The 20467-nt window shown below is 37.4% G+C and overlaps 1 protein-coding gene across 5 annotated transcripts in view; it reads left to right on the forward strand.

Moving 5' to 3' along the window:
* HCFC2 (host cell factor C2) overlaps positions 1 to 20467 on the forward strand; it is a 38717-nt gene that overhangs the window by 6246 nt on the left and 12004 nt on the right. For 4 of the 5 annotated variants that reach the window (XR_010147733.1, XR_010147734.1, XM_063784794.1 and 1 more), the window contains 6 exon segments: positions 8602 to 8810; positions 9904 to 9988; positions 11651 to 11757; positions 11864 to 12052; positions 15991 to 16158; positions 17065 to 17117. Coding sequence is in view for 3 of the 5 variants with exons in the window: in XM_063784794.1 (XP_063640864.1) it covers positions 8602 to 8810; positions 9904 to 9988; positions 11651 to 11757; positions 11864 to 12052; positions 15991 to 16158; positions 17065 to 17117 (811 nt within the window). In the remaining 2 variants the exon portion in view is untranslated. 5 annotated transcript variants of the gene reach the window in all.

Below are 20467 nucleotides of genomic sequence, written 5' to 3' on the forward strand. Positions count from 1 at the left end.
ATAGAAATACTAAAATATGGAAAATTTGGAAACTACAGAAAAGGAAAAAAAATTATCCCACCACAGTAATCCAGATACTTTTACTTTTTTTTTTTTTTTCTTTTTGAGACGGAGTCTCACTCTGTCACCCAGGCTGGAGTATAGTGGCGCGATCTCAGCTCACTGCAAGCTCCGCCTCCCGGGTTCACGCCATTCTCCTGCCTCAGCCTCCCGAGTAGCTGGGACTACAGGCGTCTGCCACCATGCCTGGCTAATTTTTTTGTGTTTTTTAGTAGAGACGAGGTTTCACCGTGTTAGCCAGGATGGTCTTGATCTCCTGACCTCATGATCCGCCTGCCTTAGCCTACCAAAGTGCTGGGATTACAGGCTTGAGCAACCACGCCCGGCCAATACTTTTACTTTCAACACATGTCTTTTAAAAAACTTTTTCCATTAAACAGATTTTTAAAATAACACTGGTAAAAAGTCAAATCAGAAAGTGTACAGTATTCTTTCAACAGCACTATCCCCCAACATAGGCAAATACACATAATTCAATTTGATGTACATCTTTTGGAACCTTTTTCATGTAACACTTTTCATGTACCCTTTTTCATGTATTAGCTTTTGTTAGGTTATTGTTTATAATGGGGCAAGCTTCTCAAGGGTATTCTACTTCAGAGGGCCAGTAGGTGCATGTAGTTACATACAATGCTTTTTAAAGCCTATGTTTAAAGCACACGTTCATTTCTGGTCACATTCCATTGGTCAAACCAGCCATATGGCCAAGGCCAGAGTCAGTGGTCTAAGGATATATACTGTGCCTACCGGGAAAGAAGAGTTGGGAACACATTAATACGATCCTCCACACAGACCTAACTATTTTCTTTTCTTTTCTTTTCTTTTCTTTTTGAGAAAGGGTCTCACTCTGTTACCCAGGCTGGAGTGCAATGGCACAATGTCAGCTCACTGGAGCCTCCACCTCCCAGGCACAAGTGATCCTCCCACCTCAACCTGTTTAACTTCTTAAGAAATTCTACCAAATTGTTTTCCAAACTGACTACACTATTTTACATTCCCACCAGCAATATATAAGGGTTTTACTTTCTCCACCTTGGCTAATACTCATTATTGTCTGTCTTTTTTATTGTCGCCATCCTAGCGGGAGTAAAGTAGTATCTCATTGTGGTTTTAATTTGCATTTCTCTAACGACTAATAGTGTTGGACATCTTTTCATGTGCTTTTTAGCCATTCATATATCTTTGGTGAAATTTCTATTCAAATATTGTGCCCGTTTTGAAATTGATAGTTTTCTTATTATTGAGTTGTAACAATTCTTTATATATTCTGGATATAAGTTTTATGTTTTATTTTATTTTTTAATCAGAAATGTGATTTGGCCAGGCATAGTGGCTCACGCCCATAATCCCAGTACTTTGGGAGGCTGAGGCCAGCAGATCACTTGACCCAGAAGTATGAGACCAGCCTGGGCAACATGGCAAGACCCTGTCTCTGCAAAACATTAGAAAATTAGCCGGGTGTAGTAGTATGTGCCTGTGGTCCCATCTACATGGGAGGCCAGAGCAGGAGGATTGCTTGAGCACAGGAGGCCAGGACTACAGTGAGCCATGTTTACATCAGTGCATTCCAGCCAGGGCAACAGAACAAGACTCTGTCTCAAAAAAAAAAAAAAAAGTAAAATTTGTACAAAAAGGCTTACTGGGATTTTGATAGGGATTTCACTGATTATATATCAGTTTGAGGAGAATCACCATCTTAATAATATTGGGTCTGCCAATTCATGAACATGGGATGTTTCTCCATTTATTTAAATCTTTTAAATTTTCTCTCAGCAATATTTTGTAGTTTTCAATGTATGTATTACTCTTTCTAATTTTGGTAAATGTATTCCTAAGTTTTTTATTCTTTTTGAGGATATTATGAATCCATTTGGTTTCTTTTTTTTTTGAGATGGAGTCTGGCTCTGTCGCCCAGGCTGGAGTGCAGTGGCGCAATCTCAGCTCACTGCAAGCTCCACCTCCTGGGTTCACGCCATTCTCCTGCCTCAGCCTCCCGAGTAGCTGGGACTACAGGCGCCCGCCACCATGCCCAGCTAATTTTTTTTGTATTTTTAGTAGAGACTGGGTTTCACCATGTTAGCCAGGATGGTCTCGATCTCCTGACCTCGTGATCCGCCCACCTCAGCCTCCCAAAGTGCTGGGATTACAGGCGTGAGCCACCGCACCCGGCCGATTTGGTTTCTTAATTTCATTTCTGGATTGTTCATTGCTAGTATATAGAAACACAACCTTGGTTTTGTTATTTATCTTGTATCCTGTGACCTTGTTGAATTCATTTATTATTTCTAATATTTAAATGGATTTCAATTTTTTTATTATTGTTGATTCTTAGGAGTTCTTTACATATTTTTTTATATGTTCCAAATATGTTTTCTAAGTCTTCTCTTTGCCTTTTTTTTTGTTTTTTTTTTGAGACGGAGTCTAGCTGCATCGCCCAGGCTGGAGTGCAGTGGAGCGATCTCGGCTCACTGCAGCCTCCACCTCATGGGTTCAAGCGATTCTCCTGCCTCAGCCTCCCGAGTAGCTGGGATTACAGGCTCCCACCACCATGCCCAGCTAATTTTTGTATTTTTAGTAGAGGCAGGGTTTCACTTTGTTGGCCAGGCTGGTCTCGAACTCCTGACCTCATGATCCGCCCGCCTCAGCCTCCCAAAGTGCTGGGATTACAAGCATAAGCCACCATGCCCAGCCGGCTTTGCCTTTTTTAAAAAGGGTTTTCTGTTTAGTTTCATCATGTTTGACAATATTTTCTTCTATGGCTTTCTGGTTTTGAATCTTGCTTTGAAAGACTCTCCTTCAGGAAAATTATAAAAATAAATTTTCTATATTTTCTTCTAGTTCATTCACACTTTTGTTTCTGTTTAGAACATTAATGCATTTGTGATATACTTTTGTGACTAGTGTAAGGCTTTTTACTTCTTTTTCTAGTTGATTTTCAATTTTCCCAACACCATTTATTAAATAAGCCATGTTTTCTATTGGTTTGAAATTCCATCTCTGTCATATCTTAATTCTTGTATAAATGTGTCTCTCTAGGCTTTCTAGACCAGGGGTTGCAAACTATATCCTGTGGGCCAAATGTGGCCTGCTGTCTTTTTTTATTAATAAAGTTTTATTGGAACACAGCCATCCCCATTCATTTTGTGTTGCTGTTGGTAGCTTTCATGTTGAAACAGCACAGTTGAGTAGTTGCAATAGATTTTATGGCCTATGAAGCCTAAAATATTTACTATCAGACCCTTTACAGGAAACATTTGTTGATTCCTGCTCTAGACTCTATTCTGTTTCATTAATATATTTACCTTTCTATCATTAATTGTGGCATTTGCTATAGGTTGTTGGTATGTGATTTTAATAACATTAAGGACGTTTTCTTTTCTTTTTGAGACAGAGCCTCACTCTGTCACCTGGGGCTGGAGTACAGTGGCATGATCACAGCTCTCTGCACCCTCGACCTCCTAGGCTCAGACAGTCCCCCTGCCTCAGCCTCTTGAGTAGCCAGCTGGGACCACAGGTGTATGCCACCATGCCCAGCTAATTTTAAAACTTTTTTTTTCTTTTTCTTTTTCATAGAGACAAGGTCTTTCCGTGTTGCCCAGGCTGGTCTTGAACTCTTGGGCTCAAGTGATCCTCCCACCTTGGCCTCCCAAAGTGTTGGGATTACAGGCGTGAGCCGCCATGCCTGGCCAAAATGTTCTTAAATTTCCAGCTTACTAGTTTTATTTTTCTCTCTTTTGAACAAGAAATGTATATTGAGGTAGTTTAAATTCATTTTGGAGCTTACTGTGTCTCTCCTTTAATCCATGAATTTTGTGAATTATTTTAATTAATTAATTGAGGTTCTGAAATATGAGCCACCTTTTTATTCCTAGTTAAATCTCACTTTACTGTGTTACAGAATTCTTTGCTGAATCACATTTCTAACATTTATTTATAATACCTATATTTATTAGCGATTTTGCCTGTATTGTCTTTATTTGGGGGAGTAGGGTGCTATTGTAATCTGATTTGAGTATCAGGATTATGTTATCCTTGAAAACGTAATCAGGGTTATGTTCTGAGGTCATGGAAAGCCCTCCATCTTTTATTATATTTAAATAACTTAATTCCTTGAATATTTAGAATAAATTTTCCATATTTACCTGGGATTGGTATATGATCTTTTATTGCCTTTTCAATTTCTTCTATAAGTATTGATCTATTTAGGTTTTCAACCTTTCATAATTTTTAGTAATTTTTTTTGAGAAGTTACCCATTTATCTAGATTTTTAAATTTATTTCTAAAAGTTATAAGACAGCCAGGTGTGGTGGTACGCACCTATAGTCCCAGCTGCTTGGGAGTCTGAGGCAGGAGGATCATCTGAACCCAGGAGTTTAAATCTAGCCTGGGCAATATAATGAGCCCCTGTCTGTAAAAATTAAAAAAAAAATTATTTATTTAAAAATGTTTTAAAGTTATAAAGACAATTCTCTCTATCTTTAAAATCTCTATATCCATTTTTATATCTCATTTCTTATTCCTAAATGTTACTTTTGTCTAATCAGACTTGCTAGTGATTTGTTATTTTATTTATTTCAAAGAGCCGTTTTTTAGTTTTATTGACTGTCTGTTTTTCTTTTTAGTTTATTTTCTTTAACTCTTTAACTCTATTCCATTTCTTTCAACTTTTGTTCCTAACCTTTTTTTTTTTTTTTAGAGACAGGATCTCATTCTGTCACCCAGGCTAGAGGGTGGTGACACAATCATAACTTACTGCAGCCTTGAACTCTTGGGTTCAAGCTATACTCCCACCTCAGCCTTCTGAGTAGCTAGTACTACAGGCACATGCAGCCATGCCTGGCTAAATTTTTAAGTTTTTTGTTGAGACAGGATCTTGCCATGTTGTCCAGGCTGGTCTTGAACTCCTGGCCTCAAGCAGTCCTCCTACCTCAGTCTCCCAAGGTGCTGGGATTACCCACTTGAGCCATCATGCCCAGCATCTTTTACACTTCTAGTAGTTTGAATGCTTTTTCTAACTTCTAATAATTTGAATGCTCATTAGTTCATTTTTTTTCAGTGTTATTTTCCTGTGATTATATCTTTGGCCGTATGCCATAGGGTTTGATACATACTGCTTTTATTGTCATAGATTTCTATTTTCTCTTTAATAGTAATTTGCTACAATTTTTTAAAGATCTCCAAGTGGAAAGTTTTGTTATTATTGCCAATATCTAGTTTTATTATATCGTGGTCAGGAAATGTGGTCTATAAAGATGCGTTTGTGCCTATTTCACAGTCAATTTTTGTGATTCCATAGGTGCTCATTAAGACCATGAGTTCTTGACTGTGTACAAGGTTCTTTGTCTATTAAATCAATGTTTTATGTATTTATTATTATTGCTTTTAGAGATGTGTTCTTGCTATGTTGCTCAGGCTGGATAACTCCTAGGCTCAAGTAATCTTCCTACCTCAGCCTCCTGAGTAGCTGGGAGTACAGGCATGTGCCATTGCACCTGGCTCTATTAAATGAATGTTCGAAGCTTTTTTATTCTGTGAGTCTAGGTCTTATCAACTTTTGAGTGACATGCTCAAGTCTCCCACTGCGATTGTGGATCTGTGTTTTGTTTCTTGTGTATCTAATTTTCAACTTGTGTACATCGTTTTGTTGCAGATTTGTCTTTTGTAAATGGGGCTAATAGCCAATATGAACTGGATAGCATACTGGCTGATATCCATTCTCAACAGTTTAAGCCTATGCCACATTAGTTTTAGATAGTTTTAATATTATCCTTGATTTTCATAGCTTATACTTAGATTTGGGGTTCTTGTATTTTGTTTCCCCTGCATTCCTGCCCCCACCACCAACCCTGACCAGATTTTGTATTATAATAGGGCAGTTTTATTCTGCCCTTATATTTTGTATTTTGTTTCCTCTGCATTCCTGCCCGCACCACCAGCCCTGACCAGATTTTGTCTTATAATAGGGCAGTTTTATTCTGCCCTTGTATTTTGTGTTTTCCATCCACTCTGCTTCGTTGCCTTTCCTCCCTTTTCTTGCCTATGCCAGATTTTTTTAAGTTGTGATGAGGGAAAACATTTGCATATGTATATGTATATGTGTGTTCGTGTACATGCATGTTTATACATCTGTGTCTGTGTCTGTGTGTATATATATATGTATAATTTTTATTTCCTGTTCTGTGAACTGTCAGTCTGTTGTGTAAGCGGTCATTATCTGGATTTTTAGGAAAATTTGACCTTTTTTTCTCCAACGTGTACTAAACTTTTTAAGTTTGTCTTTTCTTCTTTTGACATTGTTTATGCTGGGGCTTTTTTGTTTTCTTTGTTTGTTTGTTTTTTGTTTTTTGTTTTTTTTTGAGACGGAGTCTCGCTGTGTCACCCAGGCTGGACTGCAGCCATGCGATCTCGGCTCACCGCAACCTCCACCTCCCAGGTTCAAGTGATTCTCTTGCCTCAGCCTCCTGAGTAGCTGAGATTACAGGCACCCACCACCACGCCCAGCTAATTTTTTGTATTTTTAGTAGAGACGGGGTTTCACCATGTTGGCCAGGCTGGTCTTGAACTCCTGACCTCAGGTGATCTGCCTGCCTCGGCCTCCCAAACTGCTGAGATTGGGCATGAGCCACCGTGCCTGGCCCCTGGCCTGTTTTGTTTTTTTTTTTTAAACTATCTTATTAACTGCTTTCTATATACTATACTTTGCTTTTTTTTCCCATTTCTTTACTTTTTCCCTATTTATTATTTTTCTTTGACTGTTTCCCTCTAGTGATTTGAGAATTATATGTGCTAATTTTGTGCATACTTTAGTTGCTTGGAAATTAACACATGTTTACAGTGAAAATATCCTGTCATCCTTGGGAATAAATTACTGTCTTTTTTTAAACATTCTTTTGCCTACCTCCTTCTTCTGTATGTTCCATATATTTTTGAATCTTATTCCAGGTTATGATAAATATTAAAAATTAACTTTGTAGTAAGTTTTTCTTAGTGGTTATTTAGATCTCATAACCATATATTTGAACATCAGTTTAGATGTAACCATAAATTACTACCATTTCTCTTATTCAAAGTATTATTTCTTTATTATTTATTTATGTATTTATTTTTGTTTTGAGACGGAGTCTCACTCTGTCTCCCAGGCTGGAGTGCAGTGGCGCGATCTCGGCTCACTGCAAGCTCTGCCTCCCGGGTTCACGCCATTCTCCTGCCTCAGCCTCCCGAGTAGCTGGGACTACAGGTGCCCACCACCACACCCAGCTAATTTTTTGTATTTTTGTTAGTAGAGACAGGGTTTCACCATGTTAGCTAGGATGGTCTCGATCTCCTGACTTCGTGTTCCGCCCGCCTCAGCCTCCCAAAGTGCTGGGATTACAGGCGTGAGTCACCGCGCCAGGCCTATTCAAAGTATTCTTAGATTTATTTTTCTTTTTCCGAGATAACATCCTAGAATTATTTTCCCCAAAACAATTATGTAGCTAAACTTTGAAGTTTTATATGTCCTGAAATGTTACAATTTTTGCCCTTACACTTGAATAATAATTTTGTAGGAAATAGATTTCTACAAAAGTCATTTTGCTCAAAACTTCAAAACATCCATGAAACTTAGTGCCACTTTCTAAAGTTAAAAAGCTATGTAGGACATTGCTATGACATTATAGTGAAAATTTTAAAAGTTACAAAGCAGCATTTTTAGTATGCCTCATTTATCCATATGTGTTTATCCATAGACAGAGGTGTCTTAAGGGATATTTATCAAAATATTTTCAATAGTGATTGTTCTGGTTATCTAGTACCATACAGTAAACTGCCCCAAAATTTAATGATGCAGAATAATAACCATTTGATTATGTTCATGGATTCTGTGGGTCAGGAATTCAAATAGGCCACGGGAGGGATGGCTGGGCAGTCAGCTGAGAAGGCTTGAAGGGGTTACTTCTATGTCTGATGCCTCAACTGCGACGCTGAAGGACAAACTCAGCTGGTTCTGTCACCCTACATACCTGCATATGGCCACCCAGATGGTAGTTTTATGGGAGTTGAACTTCTTACATGGTGGCTCAGGATTCCAAGAGTGAGTGTTCTAGTTAAGCTGTTTAGGCCTTCTGTGACCCAGCCTCAGAAGTCACATAGTGTGCTTTCACCATACCCTATTAATCAAAGCAGTCACAAACCAGTCCAGAATCAAGGGAAGGGAACATAGACCCAACTTCCTGATGGGAAGATTGTCAGAGGATTTGTAGCTATGTTTTAACACCAACAGTTGGCAAGTTGTCATTGATAAGAGTGTTGGCTAAATGATGACAGGAATTATTTTTAATCTCTTCTGCTCACTACTGAGCCCCAGAAGAGTGCCTGGTACATAGTAGTGTTTGATAAGTATGTATTGTATGAATGAGGTTTGGGGTTTCTGCTCTCCTAATGCCTTTCTGTACTATATGAACTTTTCACAGTAAGCACATTTTATCTTTATAAATAGAAATAAAATGCAAATAAAGGGTATATATTATCTGAATGTTTTAATTTTTTCTGTGATATCCTAGATATTTAAATGATTTTTATGAGTTGGAGCTACAGCATGGCTCTGGTGTTGTGGGTTGGAGCATTCCAGTGACTAAAGGGGTTGTGCCTTCTCCAAGAGAATCCCACACAGCTGTTATATATTGCAAAAGAGATTCTGGAAGTCCTAAAATGTATGTTTTTGGTGGAATGTGTGGTGCTCGCCTGGATGACCTATGGCAGCTTGACTTAGGTAAGTTTAACTTGATTCAGGCTCAGGAATAGGGCAAATTAAAAAAATGCTTTGAAAAATATTATTGATTGCAGTATTTATTGAGTTGTACTTAGATTTATAACCAGCACTTGTAGCCCCAGGGACAGCATATGTGTGATATGAATGGTTGCTGATAAATCAGATTGAGAAAATGAATGTTTGGTTTATGATAGTAACTCTCTTGTGCGTTCTATAAATAGGGTTACCTTATGTCCTGGTTTACCTGGGATGATTCTGGTTTATGCTTATTGTCTTGTGTAATTATCAATAGTACAATACTCCCTTTCACTCTGAAAAATGTCCTGTTGGGGATGATAACTTTATATGGTTACCCTATCTACAGGAAATGTAGCATTAACAATGTTATTCGTGGTCAGTAAAAAACCCTTAGGTAGTTCTCTCTAAAGGGATCCTAGGAATGAATGATTGGAGGGTAGTGTGCCTCTCACCTTTGACTATCTTCTGTCCAGTGTACTCTTACTTAAAGTGGTAAAATCTCTAATATTGTTTTTAATTCACAATTGGTGGCACCCTAAGCATACTTATTTATTACAAATACAGTCATCCCTCGGTATCTGTGGAAGATTTATTTAGGACCTCCCCTGATACCAAAATCCATGGATGCTCAAGTCCCTGATATAAAATGGTGTAGTATTTGCATATTCTCCCATATACTTTAAGTCATCTCCATTTGAGATTACTTGTAACACCGAATACAATGTAAATACTATATAAATGGTTGTTATACTGTATTATTTAGGGAATAATGACAAAAAGAAGACATGTGCAGTGCAGCCAAAGATTTTGTGAATATTTTCAGTCTGTGGTTAGTTGAATCCATGGATGCAGCACCCATGGATATGGAGGGCTAACTGTACTAACATTAAGTGTAAATAAATTTCTGATTGGCAGTTTATGTAAGCTGGAAATGTTTAAGATAATGTTCAAATAACTGTTCTAAAATACTTTGTTTCATTTTGGTAAGTCCTTGTTTTATTTTTTAAAATTATGCAAGTTGAGGTAATTTACTGTTGTTAGATCAAGTTGCTAATATAATTATTTTTACTTTTAGAAACTATGTCATGGTCAAAACCAGAAACTAAAGGGACAGTGCCACTTCCACGAAGCCTTCATACAGCCAGTGTTATAGGAAACAAGTATGGTGGTTTTTTGTATTTTGCTTCTGTTTTTTTTAAAAAAACAACTTAAGAAGCACACAAAGAAAGTAATGCTAGTAGTTTCTTGGAAATAGATTATGAAACTTAACAAAGTTTGATTGTGCTGACTGAAGCTAAAATAATTTGTCTGTAGAAGTTAAAATACTTAATGTGCCATTTTCTTATGCTCTCTCTTTTACTTCTTTGCATTCCTTATAATGCCTTGCCCAGTGTAGGCTTTATGTAAGTGTTAACCTGGGTGTTGCCAAACTAATCACCTAACTCACTTTTCCTTTTTCATATTTTTGGTAGTGCTTCATTTGTACTGAGGCACATGCTCTTAATGATTATGCTTTAGATTGCAATATAGAGTTGATGGTTAGAATACAAACTCTGTGACCAGATTGCCTAAATTCAAGACTCAGCTTTGGTACTTGTCCTGTCTGACCTGGGGCAAGAAAATTTAATCTGTTTGTACCTCACTTTCCTTAAGTATACAATGTGGATTAAAGTAAAACTTACTTGACAAGGCTGTAATGAAGACTAAATGGATTAATACATATGAAATGCTTAGAACAGTTTCTGGTATGAAGTGAGCACTCCATAAATGTTGACTGTTACTACCATCAACAAATTCCCTTATTTGTGCAACATTGTGCCACAATTAGAAGTACTGTTTAATTAGAATTTAATGAAATATTTACTATTGCAGTAATATTAAATATTAAATGTAATAGTTTATGAAATGACTGTTGTAATGTAGAACCTAGTTTTTTTTTTTTTTTAAATAAACTCAAAACCAAACAGGATGGTCTTTACATTTAAACAAAATCTTATACATTTTTTTAACTGAAGAGGCATTTTATAAAATGAAATTTTCCATTGAAACCCCAACATATAAAATGGATTTTAAAAAATAGAGCTGTAGCCAGGCGTGGTGGCTCATGCCTATAATCCCAGCACTTTGGGAGGCCAAGGTGGAAGGATGGCCTGAGCCCAGGAGGATGAGTTTGCAGTGGACCGTTATCATGCCACTGTACTCTAGCCTGGGCAACAGAACAAGATCCTGTCTCAAAAAAAAAAAAAAAAATCTCTGGTTGGCATAAAAAAAAATAGATCTGGTTGACATCAGGTCAAATGGGCCCTGATTTCTGCCTAATGAGCCTTTCTCTTCCAGCAGCCGTCAGGCTTGTCTTAAGAACTCCTAGGGCCCTAAAGGAACACAGTTTAAAGTTTTTTGTTTAAGTGATATCAATGACCAAAGTTATATGAAATTTAATCCTCTTCAGTTACTATATGCATACAATCTTAAATTTGACTTTGGATGTCATAGATCAATTGAGTGTCTCTCTGACTGAGGTACCCTTAGTATATTATAGGCAATATTGATTTTTAAATATATTATAGTTGAAATATTCTTCACTTTAAGTAACTTGCCAGAGAGAAATAATTGTGATTCTGTACTGCTTCATAAAATTGTAAACTCTTGAAAAAAGACCACTTTATTCATCTTCTTATTCCCATTACCTTGACAATGGTAAGCGAATGAATAGTTCTGAAGCTCTGAGTCAACTGATAGGAAATTTTTCTATTCTTAGCACTTCAAATCCAAGAAGTAAAATGAAATAAGCTACTTTATGTTTTTGTTTTGTTGTTGCTCAGGATGTACATTTTTGGTGGATGGGTCCCACATAAGGGGGAAAATACTGAGACTTCACCTCATGATTGTGAATGGAGATGTACCAGTTCATTTTCTTACCTAAATCTGGGTGAGTCTTTTAAGAGTTACTCATTGAATTAATCTTTATTAATAAGATAATTTTTGTAATTTTGTTAAGAACAAAAGATTAGTCATGGATATTTCTATCTTTTCAGATACAACAGAGTGGACCACCCTAGTATCAGATTCTCAGGAAGATAAAAAAAATTCAAGACCAAGACCAAGAGCTGGCCACTGCGCTGTTGCAGTTGGCACTCGATTGTATTTTTGGAGTGGAAGAGATGGCTACAAAAAAGCACTGAATAGTCAAGTTTGCTGCAAGGATCTTTGGTATCTTGATACTGGTAGGTAAGAATATTTAACAAATAAACTTTTTCCTTTAGGTAAGCACTCAAATGTCTGCCTTTTGAGACTTACTGTAAATGCTACTACCTCTTGTTTCCCATAATTAAGTATGAATGGAAGAAACAATATGTATAGTTATTCTCCACTCCTGAGAAGTATATAATTATCCTCTCCTTGAGTGTAGGCTGGATTTAAAGACTCCTTTGCAAAGAATAAAGTATGGAAAGGGAAAATAGTAGCTTTACAGAAACCTGGCAAGCACGAGAAACCTGGCAAGCATGAGAAACCTGGCAAGCACTACCTTAATCAAGTGATCAAGGTTAATATCACTAGTGATAAGTTAGTATCACTTACTCCCTAATATCATGTGATAAGTGAAAGTACCTCGGTGGTATTCCCAAATCCATAACCTCAGCCTAACTATGACAAAACATCAACAAGCCCAAACTGAGGGACATTCTAGATCTTCTACAAAGAATATGTGAGCAGTACTATTCAGAAGTTTCAAAGTGAAGGAAAACAAGGGAAGACTAAGAAATAATCAAAAAGTGGAGGAGACAAAGGAGACATTACAACTGAATGTGATGTTGTGTTCCGGATTGGATCCTGGAACAAAAAAAGACATTAATTGAAAAACTGGTGAAATCTGAGTTGTCTATAGTTGAGTTAATAGTATTACACCAATAATTTCTTAGTTTTAACAAATGTGGTAATATTAGGGGAAGCTGGAGAAAAGGGAAAGCTGGGGTCAGGGTGTTATGGCAATGCTGTACTATCTTTGCAACTTTTCTGCAAATCTAAAATTATTTTAAAATAAAAGATTTTTAAAAAATATATTGGAGGCTGGGTGCAGTGGCTCACACCTGTAATCCTAGCACTTTGGGAAGCTGAGGCAGGAGGATTGCTTGGGGCCATGAGTTCAAGACAAGCCCAGACAACATAGTGAGACCCTCATCTCTACCAAACAAAAAATTAGCCAGGCACAGTGGCTCACACCTATAGTCCCAGCTTCTTGGGAGGCTGAGGCAAGAGGTTCACTTGAGCCCAGGAGTCTGAGTCTACCTACAGTGAGCTCTGATTGCTCCACTGCACTCCAGCCTGGGTATCAGAGCAAGACCCCGTCTCTAAAGGGGGAAAAAAATTATTAAAGCACCAAAATTTTTAAAAATGTGTACCTCACATCAATTTTGAATAAATACTGATTGACAGCTGCGTAGCAGGAATTGTTCTAAATGCTGAGAATATAGCAGCAAACAAGACTGATAGTGCGCCTGCTCTCACAAAGAACTTACATTCTGAGTGGGTACGACAGCAAGGAGATAATGAGCAATAGTGAAACAGGTTAACAAAATAAGTTCAGTTTCTGTTAATCATATGAATACATGAGATAGTGGTGTTAGCTATTGGGCATGGGAGTGGTGGCTGCTTCAGGGTGGGTAGTCAAAAAAGGCTTCTGTGATGAGATGACATGGGATGTGATTCGAATGGTAAGAAGGAGCTACCCACATAAAAAGGCCAGAGAAACCACTGCAGGAGGAGGGAACAGCACATACAAGGAGTCTGAGATGGGAATACTTGGTGTGTTTGGCAACAGATTTGAACTGGGTAAACAAAGAGGAAAGTGTAGGAATGGAGGTTAGAGAGATGACCACAGGACATAGGGCCTTGAATGTGGTGTTAGAATTTCTAAGTTATTTTTAAAGTACAGTGGGAAGTTTTGTGTAAGTTTGAAGGAGAGATGTGACACATTCTGATGTACATTTTGGAATGGTCACTGGCAGTTGTATGGAAAAAATTGTAGGTGCACACTGCAAGACAAGTTAGAAATCTCTTGCAGTAGTCAAAAAAGTGTTTTAGACTATAGTGGTGACAATGGAGGAGGGGAGGACTGGATAAATTCAGGATATATTTTGGAGTTCTTGTTGACAGAACTGGTTGATAATTTGTGTGGCAAGTGAAAGAAAGGGAAGAATGGAGGATGAAGTTTTTAGCTTGAATTTTACTGAGATAGGGAAGATTGAGAGAAAACAGCATTGTGGAGAAAATCAAGAGTTCCATTTAGACCATGCTAAGTTTGAAATAAAATCAAGCAGGCATTTGAATGAATAGATGAATCTAGTGGCCATTAGAGAAATTAGATCTGGAGATGTAATATGTGATGTTATATGAGAAAAACAGATTATAAAACGTATAATGACTCCAGTGTTTTCAAAATTATAAATAGAAAACTTGGAAGGACACACACCAAAGCATTATCTGAGAGCTGAGATTATACATTTTCTTCAAAGCTTTTCTGTCATTACTTGTCTGTATTTTCTACAGTAGCATGTATTGTTTTTGTAATGTAAAAAGAGTTTAATTTTAAAATTAAGATAGTTGAAAAAATAATGAAACAAGAGAGTAAATGCTTTCTGTGGAAGAAGCATATACTAGCAAGCAAGAAAAAAATATAGAAAATTCAACTTACTGGTTTATCTTTGAAATTGGAAATTATTAACTAAAGTCTAAGGATAAGCTTCAGTCTCTGAAATTGGATGAAAAAAATGTGTATGACTGAATTTTTCTCTGTAGGGATTATATCACTTTGCACAGATTCTCTAAGGGATCTGTGACTTAAAAAGATTTTAAAAAATTGGATTTGAATGGCCTGTTTTTCTATAAACCTTTTCATAATGAGCTTTAGATATCAGTATTCTTCTAAAAGTAATCATGGCCATGATCATAAGGGCAAAATATAGATTTTGCTTTTCCTCTTGATAAGTTAGCATCAGTTTTGGTGGAAGAGGGGGCTCATCTTGTTTTTTTTTTTTCTTTTTTTCACTTTTAGTTAAACTTTGTGCATTTGATAGCATGTAAAAGAGTAATAGAATTCCATGAGGCTTTCTATGAAAAATCACAGTTCTTTGCTCGCACCTTTCCTCATTTTACTTGCTTTACAAGCATTTATTTGTTCTTAACTCTGTTAAATGATTCTTTACTTCCATATCTCTATATCACATGCATATATTGTTACTCTGATGTATTTTGTTTTCATTTAGGCAATAATGTGCTCACTTTCTGCTATGGAAGTTAAGGATTTATCTCTTCCTCCCACCGTTTTTTTTTTTTTTTTTTGAGACGGAGTCTCACTCTGCCGCCCAGGCTGGAGTGCAGTGTTGTGATCTCGGCTCACTGCAACCTCCACCTCCCAGATTCAAGTGATTCTTCTGCCTTAGCCTTCCGAGTACCTGGAATTACAGGCGCCAGCCACAACGCCTGGCTAATTTTCATATTTTTAGTAGAGATGGGGTTTCACCATGTTGGCCAGGCTGCCTTGGCCTCCCAAAGTGCAGAGACTACAGGTGTGAACCACCATGCCCAGCTGGTAGTACAAGTCTTGATAAGGGGGTATTAACTTCAGAGAAGTTATGCTTTTGTAAAATGTCATGTCCAAGTTATCTTTGCTAACATTAACAGAATTGCTAAAATGTACGCTGTTGGCTGAAAATTGGCTCATAAAATTAAAGAATATTAGAACTTCTAAGAAAGATAAAATAATGTAGCTTTAATACTTGGCTTCCCTTGCCTCTCCCCAGCCTCCCCCCAAAAACCTTCTAGGATTCCCAGCTTCCCCCAGAAAAACTCCTTCTAGGATTAAACACATTTCCAAATCTGAAGACTCATATAGTTTGGTAGTTTCATACTGGATTGTTTTGTTTATAGATATATTTGTCTACGAAAATAAATAAATAAATAAATAAATAAATAGAATAAGAACCCCAAACTATTTTTATTTGACCTACTGTAGCTGTGTTTATCTGAGTAAACTTTCCCTGTCTTGGTAAGCAGATGAAATGTTCATTGCTGATGTTTTCAAAGCTCTGGTCCACACAAATTATATCGGCAAACCATTTATACACTGGAAACTTAAATGTATAATATCATGATTGTTCTATAGAGAAACCACCGGCACCATCTCAAGTACAGCTGATCAAAGCCACTACCAACTCCTTTCATGTCAAGTGGGATGAAGTGTCTACAGTTGAGGGCTATCTTTTGCAGTTGAGTACAGACTTGCCATACCAAGCTGCATCATCAGATTCTTCAGCAGCACCAAATATGCAAGGTAACATAATTTTCATGCTTAAAGTATGTGTGCTCACATGCTTTTAAAAATATATACTGCAGGCGAGGCATGGTGGCTCACGCCTGTAATCCCAGCACTTTGGGAGGCTGAGGCAGGTGGATCACCTGAGGTCAGGAGTTTGAGACCAGCCTGGTCAACATGGTAAAACCCCATCTCTACTAAAAATGCAAAAATTAGCGGGTATGGTGGTGCATACCTGTAATCCCAGCTACTCGGGAGGCTGAAGCAAAAGTATCACTTGAACCCAGGTGGTGGAGGTTGCAGTGAGCTGAGATCATGCCACTGCACTCCACCCTGGGCAACAAGCAAGACTCTGTCTTAAAAAAAAAAAAAAATTCACACACACATGCACACAAGCACACATATACTGCAGTACGTGTGTGTGTGTGTGTATATATATATATACACTGCAGAAAAGTCTGCGATTAGGTTTGGTTTAAGAAATTTTATGACATTAGGTCCATGCCTGATAATTCAAATACATTGTATTTCAGTTCTAAAACTTGGATGTCTTACCATTATGATGTAGTAGAACACATAGACACATAGGATAGATTGTGTTTTCTGCAGTTCATTTTTATGTACTTTCCTAAATTGACATATTAGTTGACTTCAGCAGATGGCTTTAATTTGCTTTCATAAATATCTTAGCTTTTTTCAAAAGTATTTTTAACTAAATAGGCCTTGGAAGTAAAAGCAAACACAAATTTTGCACATTTTTCCAGAGAGGATTTCAGTCAACTTAAGCAAACTATTAAGAAAACATATAACCTTTGGTAAAGATACTACTTTTTAAACTTTAATATGTAACTTTACAAATATTTAATTATATTTTATTGAAGCTAATTAAGAGCATATCAGTCTGAATCTTTCTCATTCCTTCAGGAGTCAGGATGGACCCTCACAGACAAGGCAGTAATAACATCGTTCCTAACAGTGTAAGTAAAAAAGTGTATGAAGGTAATTGGATGTTTATGGTTATAGTCTCAATTTTTATTCAGATATTTAGCATACTACTACTCTAGAAGAGGGGTCCTTAATCCTGCCTGCACTTGAGAGTTATCTCTGAGGTAAACAAACACAGATTCCCAAGCTCTTCCTCAAATCTAGTGAAGCAGAATCTTTAGGAAAATGCCCAGGTAGCTCTGTTTTTGAAGAAAGCTTCACAGATCGCTGTGACAGAAGCCTGAATTGAAAACCCAGGCCAAGGGAAGCCTAGCTGCATTACACAGAGCATCAGACTAATTGAATGTAATGTGTACTTATGTGTTTATTATTTTTCCATTTCTAAATGTCACACAAACAAACATCTAAAGATGTACTTTAAAAATATGTATAAAATATTTTCTTTACTATGTATTTTGTTTACTGAAAAATATCAGTTACTAAATTGAACACTTGTGAGGTTCTTTCTTGTTTATGAAGTGCATCACAGTAGGTCTTGGTAGAGACTAATGAATATGCTTACTAAGATTCATTATTTTTATTTGGTAAACTGCCATCTACCTCAGTAGACTGTTTTCAAGGAAATTGATGTAGGTATTGGCTCATATGTTCTGAATATGACTGAAGACCAGTAAAGGCATAGGTCCGGAAGTATATCATGTCATACTTATAGTATGTCAGGAAGGAGTTATTACAAGTAAAGCTCATACAGTTTGTAAGTAGCCTGTCATATTAGACATAATATTTCTATTATATATATTCCTATGTTATATGTTGATTATATACTATATATGTGTATGTGTGTGTATCACAAATTTAGATGATACTGTAAAGCTTATGATGAAGAGCAGTAGTTTCCTACCCTGTCCCTACCTGCTCTTGATTTCTGTTCCCTAGAAGCAACTACTTTAAACTATTGTAGCTTTCTTTTGGTATCTAACTATGCACAGTTGTCCTTCTGTATCTGCAGGGCTTTGGTTTCAGGACCCACCCCCCACAGTCCCCTCGATATTCAAGTCTCACAGTTGGCCCTGTGGAACCTGCAAATGCGAAAACTCGACCCTCTGTATCCACAGTTTTTGCATCCTGCGAATACTGTATTTTCCATATGTGTTTGGTTGAGGATGTGGAACCCACAGATATGGAGGACCAACTGTATTTATTAAAAATAATCCACGGCCAGGCGTGGTGGCTCACACCTGTAATCCCAGCACTTTGGGAGGCCAAGGCGGGCAGATCACGAGGTCAGGAGATCGAGACTATCCTGACTAACATGGTGAAACCCTGTCTCTCCTTAAAAAAAATACAAAAAATTAGCCGGGCATGGTGGCGGGTGCCTGTAGTCCCAGCTACTTGGGAGGCTGAGGCAGGAGAATGGTGTGAACCCAGGAGGCAGAGCTTGTAGTGAGCCGAGATTGTGCCACTGCACTCCAGCCTGGGTGACCGAGCAAGACTCCATCTCAAAAAATAAATAAATAAATAATCACACAGAAATGAACCCTTACAGTTCAAACTCATGTTGTTGAAGGGTCTACTTTTGGATCAGTTGTCTTCAATAATGAAAGATGACAATTTAATGATCTCTTACAATTCTGCCTCATCCCCTCCTTTCCTATTCCCACATCCTTCACATATTTTTAGTAGAATTATGACTTGATGTTTACACTGTGATGGTGAAATAGTTGCAGGTGAGCCATGTAGTGTGCTATGATAATTACTCCTTTTTCATGCAACTTTGTTTTTCCTGGCATTAATGGCCTCACTTTTTCACTTGCTTAGTTTTCTTCTTGTCTATCATTAATTCATACTCAAATTTTCTAAAAAATTATAAAACTTAAGATATTTGGACATAAAGGTAGTTTCTTTTTTCCCCTCTTGGAACCATTCCTCCTGGAGCCCCCTGTCCTTATGTACTGGTTCTTCTCTAGGCCTGCTGCACAGCTGTCACCTTAGAACTAACTTCTCTCTGTTTCATAATAGGAATTTATCTTTTTCCTGTGTTACAGCCCATATTTCTTGACCTTATTTCTTCCTCTTTCTTTGTGTTTTCCTTTATTTCGTTGCAACCCCCTGAGAAGTGGGCTTTTGAAAGGTAAATTTTTTGAGATCTTGCATATCTGAAAATGTCTTTAGCCTATTTAACTAATAGTTTGGCTGGCTTATAGAATCCTATATTGGAAGTTTTTCCCTCAGAAATTTATAGGCATTTTTTCTAGTGTCTTTTAGCATTCGGTGTTGGTATTGAAAAGTGTGATGCCATTTGGATTCCTGATCCTTTATATATGACCTAATTTTTTATCTTTTTATCCCCAGTATGCTGAAATTTCAACAATGGTGTGCCTTAGAGTGCATGTCTTCATTTGGTGTGCCTCACCCAGTGGATCCCATTGTTCGGGAAACTCATGACCTTCATTACTGATGATTTCTTCCCTCAATTTCTTTTCTTTTTTTTTTTATAAACTAGTCCTCTGATTTTGCTTTTTATCTTCTGTTTTCTCTGTGTATTCCAATTTTTACATTTTAAATATATCCAACCACATTTTTAATTTCTAAAAGCCTCATTTTATTCTTTATTTCTGTTAATAGCACCCTATTCTTGTTTCATAAATATAATATCTTTCCTTCTCTCTTGAAGAATTATACTTCAAAAAATTTTGGAGTTTTAGTCTGCTCTTTGTTATGTTTCTTTTTTTCAAGCTCCTTTTTATTTTTCAATGTGTTTTAACCTTGGACTTCCACATTAGAGGTTGTCATCAAGTGTCTGGTGATGCTTGGCTGTCCCTTTTTGTTTAAAGTGAGGCTTTAAAAAAGCCTGGAAGGCCTATGCCTGTGGGTGTGGCTTGTTGCTTAGTAAACCTTAACAAGAGTAAGTGGGCGGGGACCAACAAATGTCAGTATCAGTGGGTCTTTTTTCTTAGACCAATTAGTTTCCCCTAAGAATTCTCCAACCTCTTGCTTAGGGGTTATGAGCCTGGCTATCAGAATTCTGGGAGCTTAGTAAGGGGATTGGAGGGAAGGTATCTTTTTGTTCAGCATTTAGACTTTCATTTAATTCCTATTTTCAGTAGGGGTGCCTCTCCCCATACTTGTATCATCCTCATACTTGTATCACTTGAGCGATACCGTAGCGTAGTCTAGAGACTCACATTTCAACCTTTCTACCTATTTCCCATCTTCAGCTAGAATGGAGGAGAGGAATTTCTCTGGCTTGGTATGCTGGGAGAGCAGAACTAGGGCTACAGCCCTTCTTAAACAGGCTTCTGTGTGACAGGCCTCCAGCGTTTTCTTGTACTCTGCACCTCTGCTACCACTGACTGCACTGGGCCCTGGGGCACAAATGGGC

Source organism: Pan troglodytes, chromosome 10 (assembly GCF_028858775.2).
Source record: "Pan troglodytes isolate AG18354 chromosome 10, NHGRI_mPanTro3-v2.0_pri, whole genome shotgun sequence".
Classification (NCBI taxonomy): domain Eukaryota; kingdom Metazoa; phylum Chordata; class Mammalia; order Primates; family Hominidae; genus Pan; species Pan troglodytes.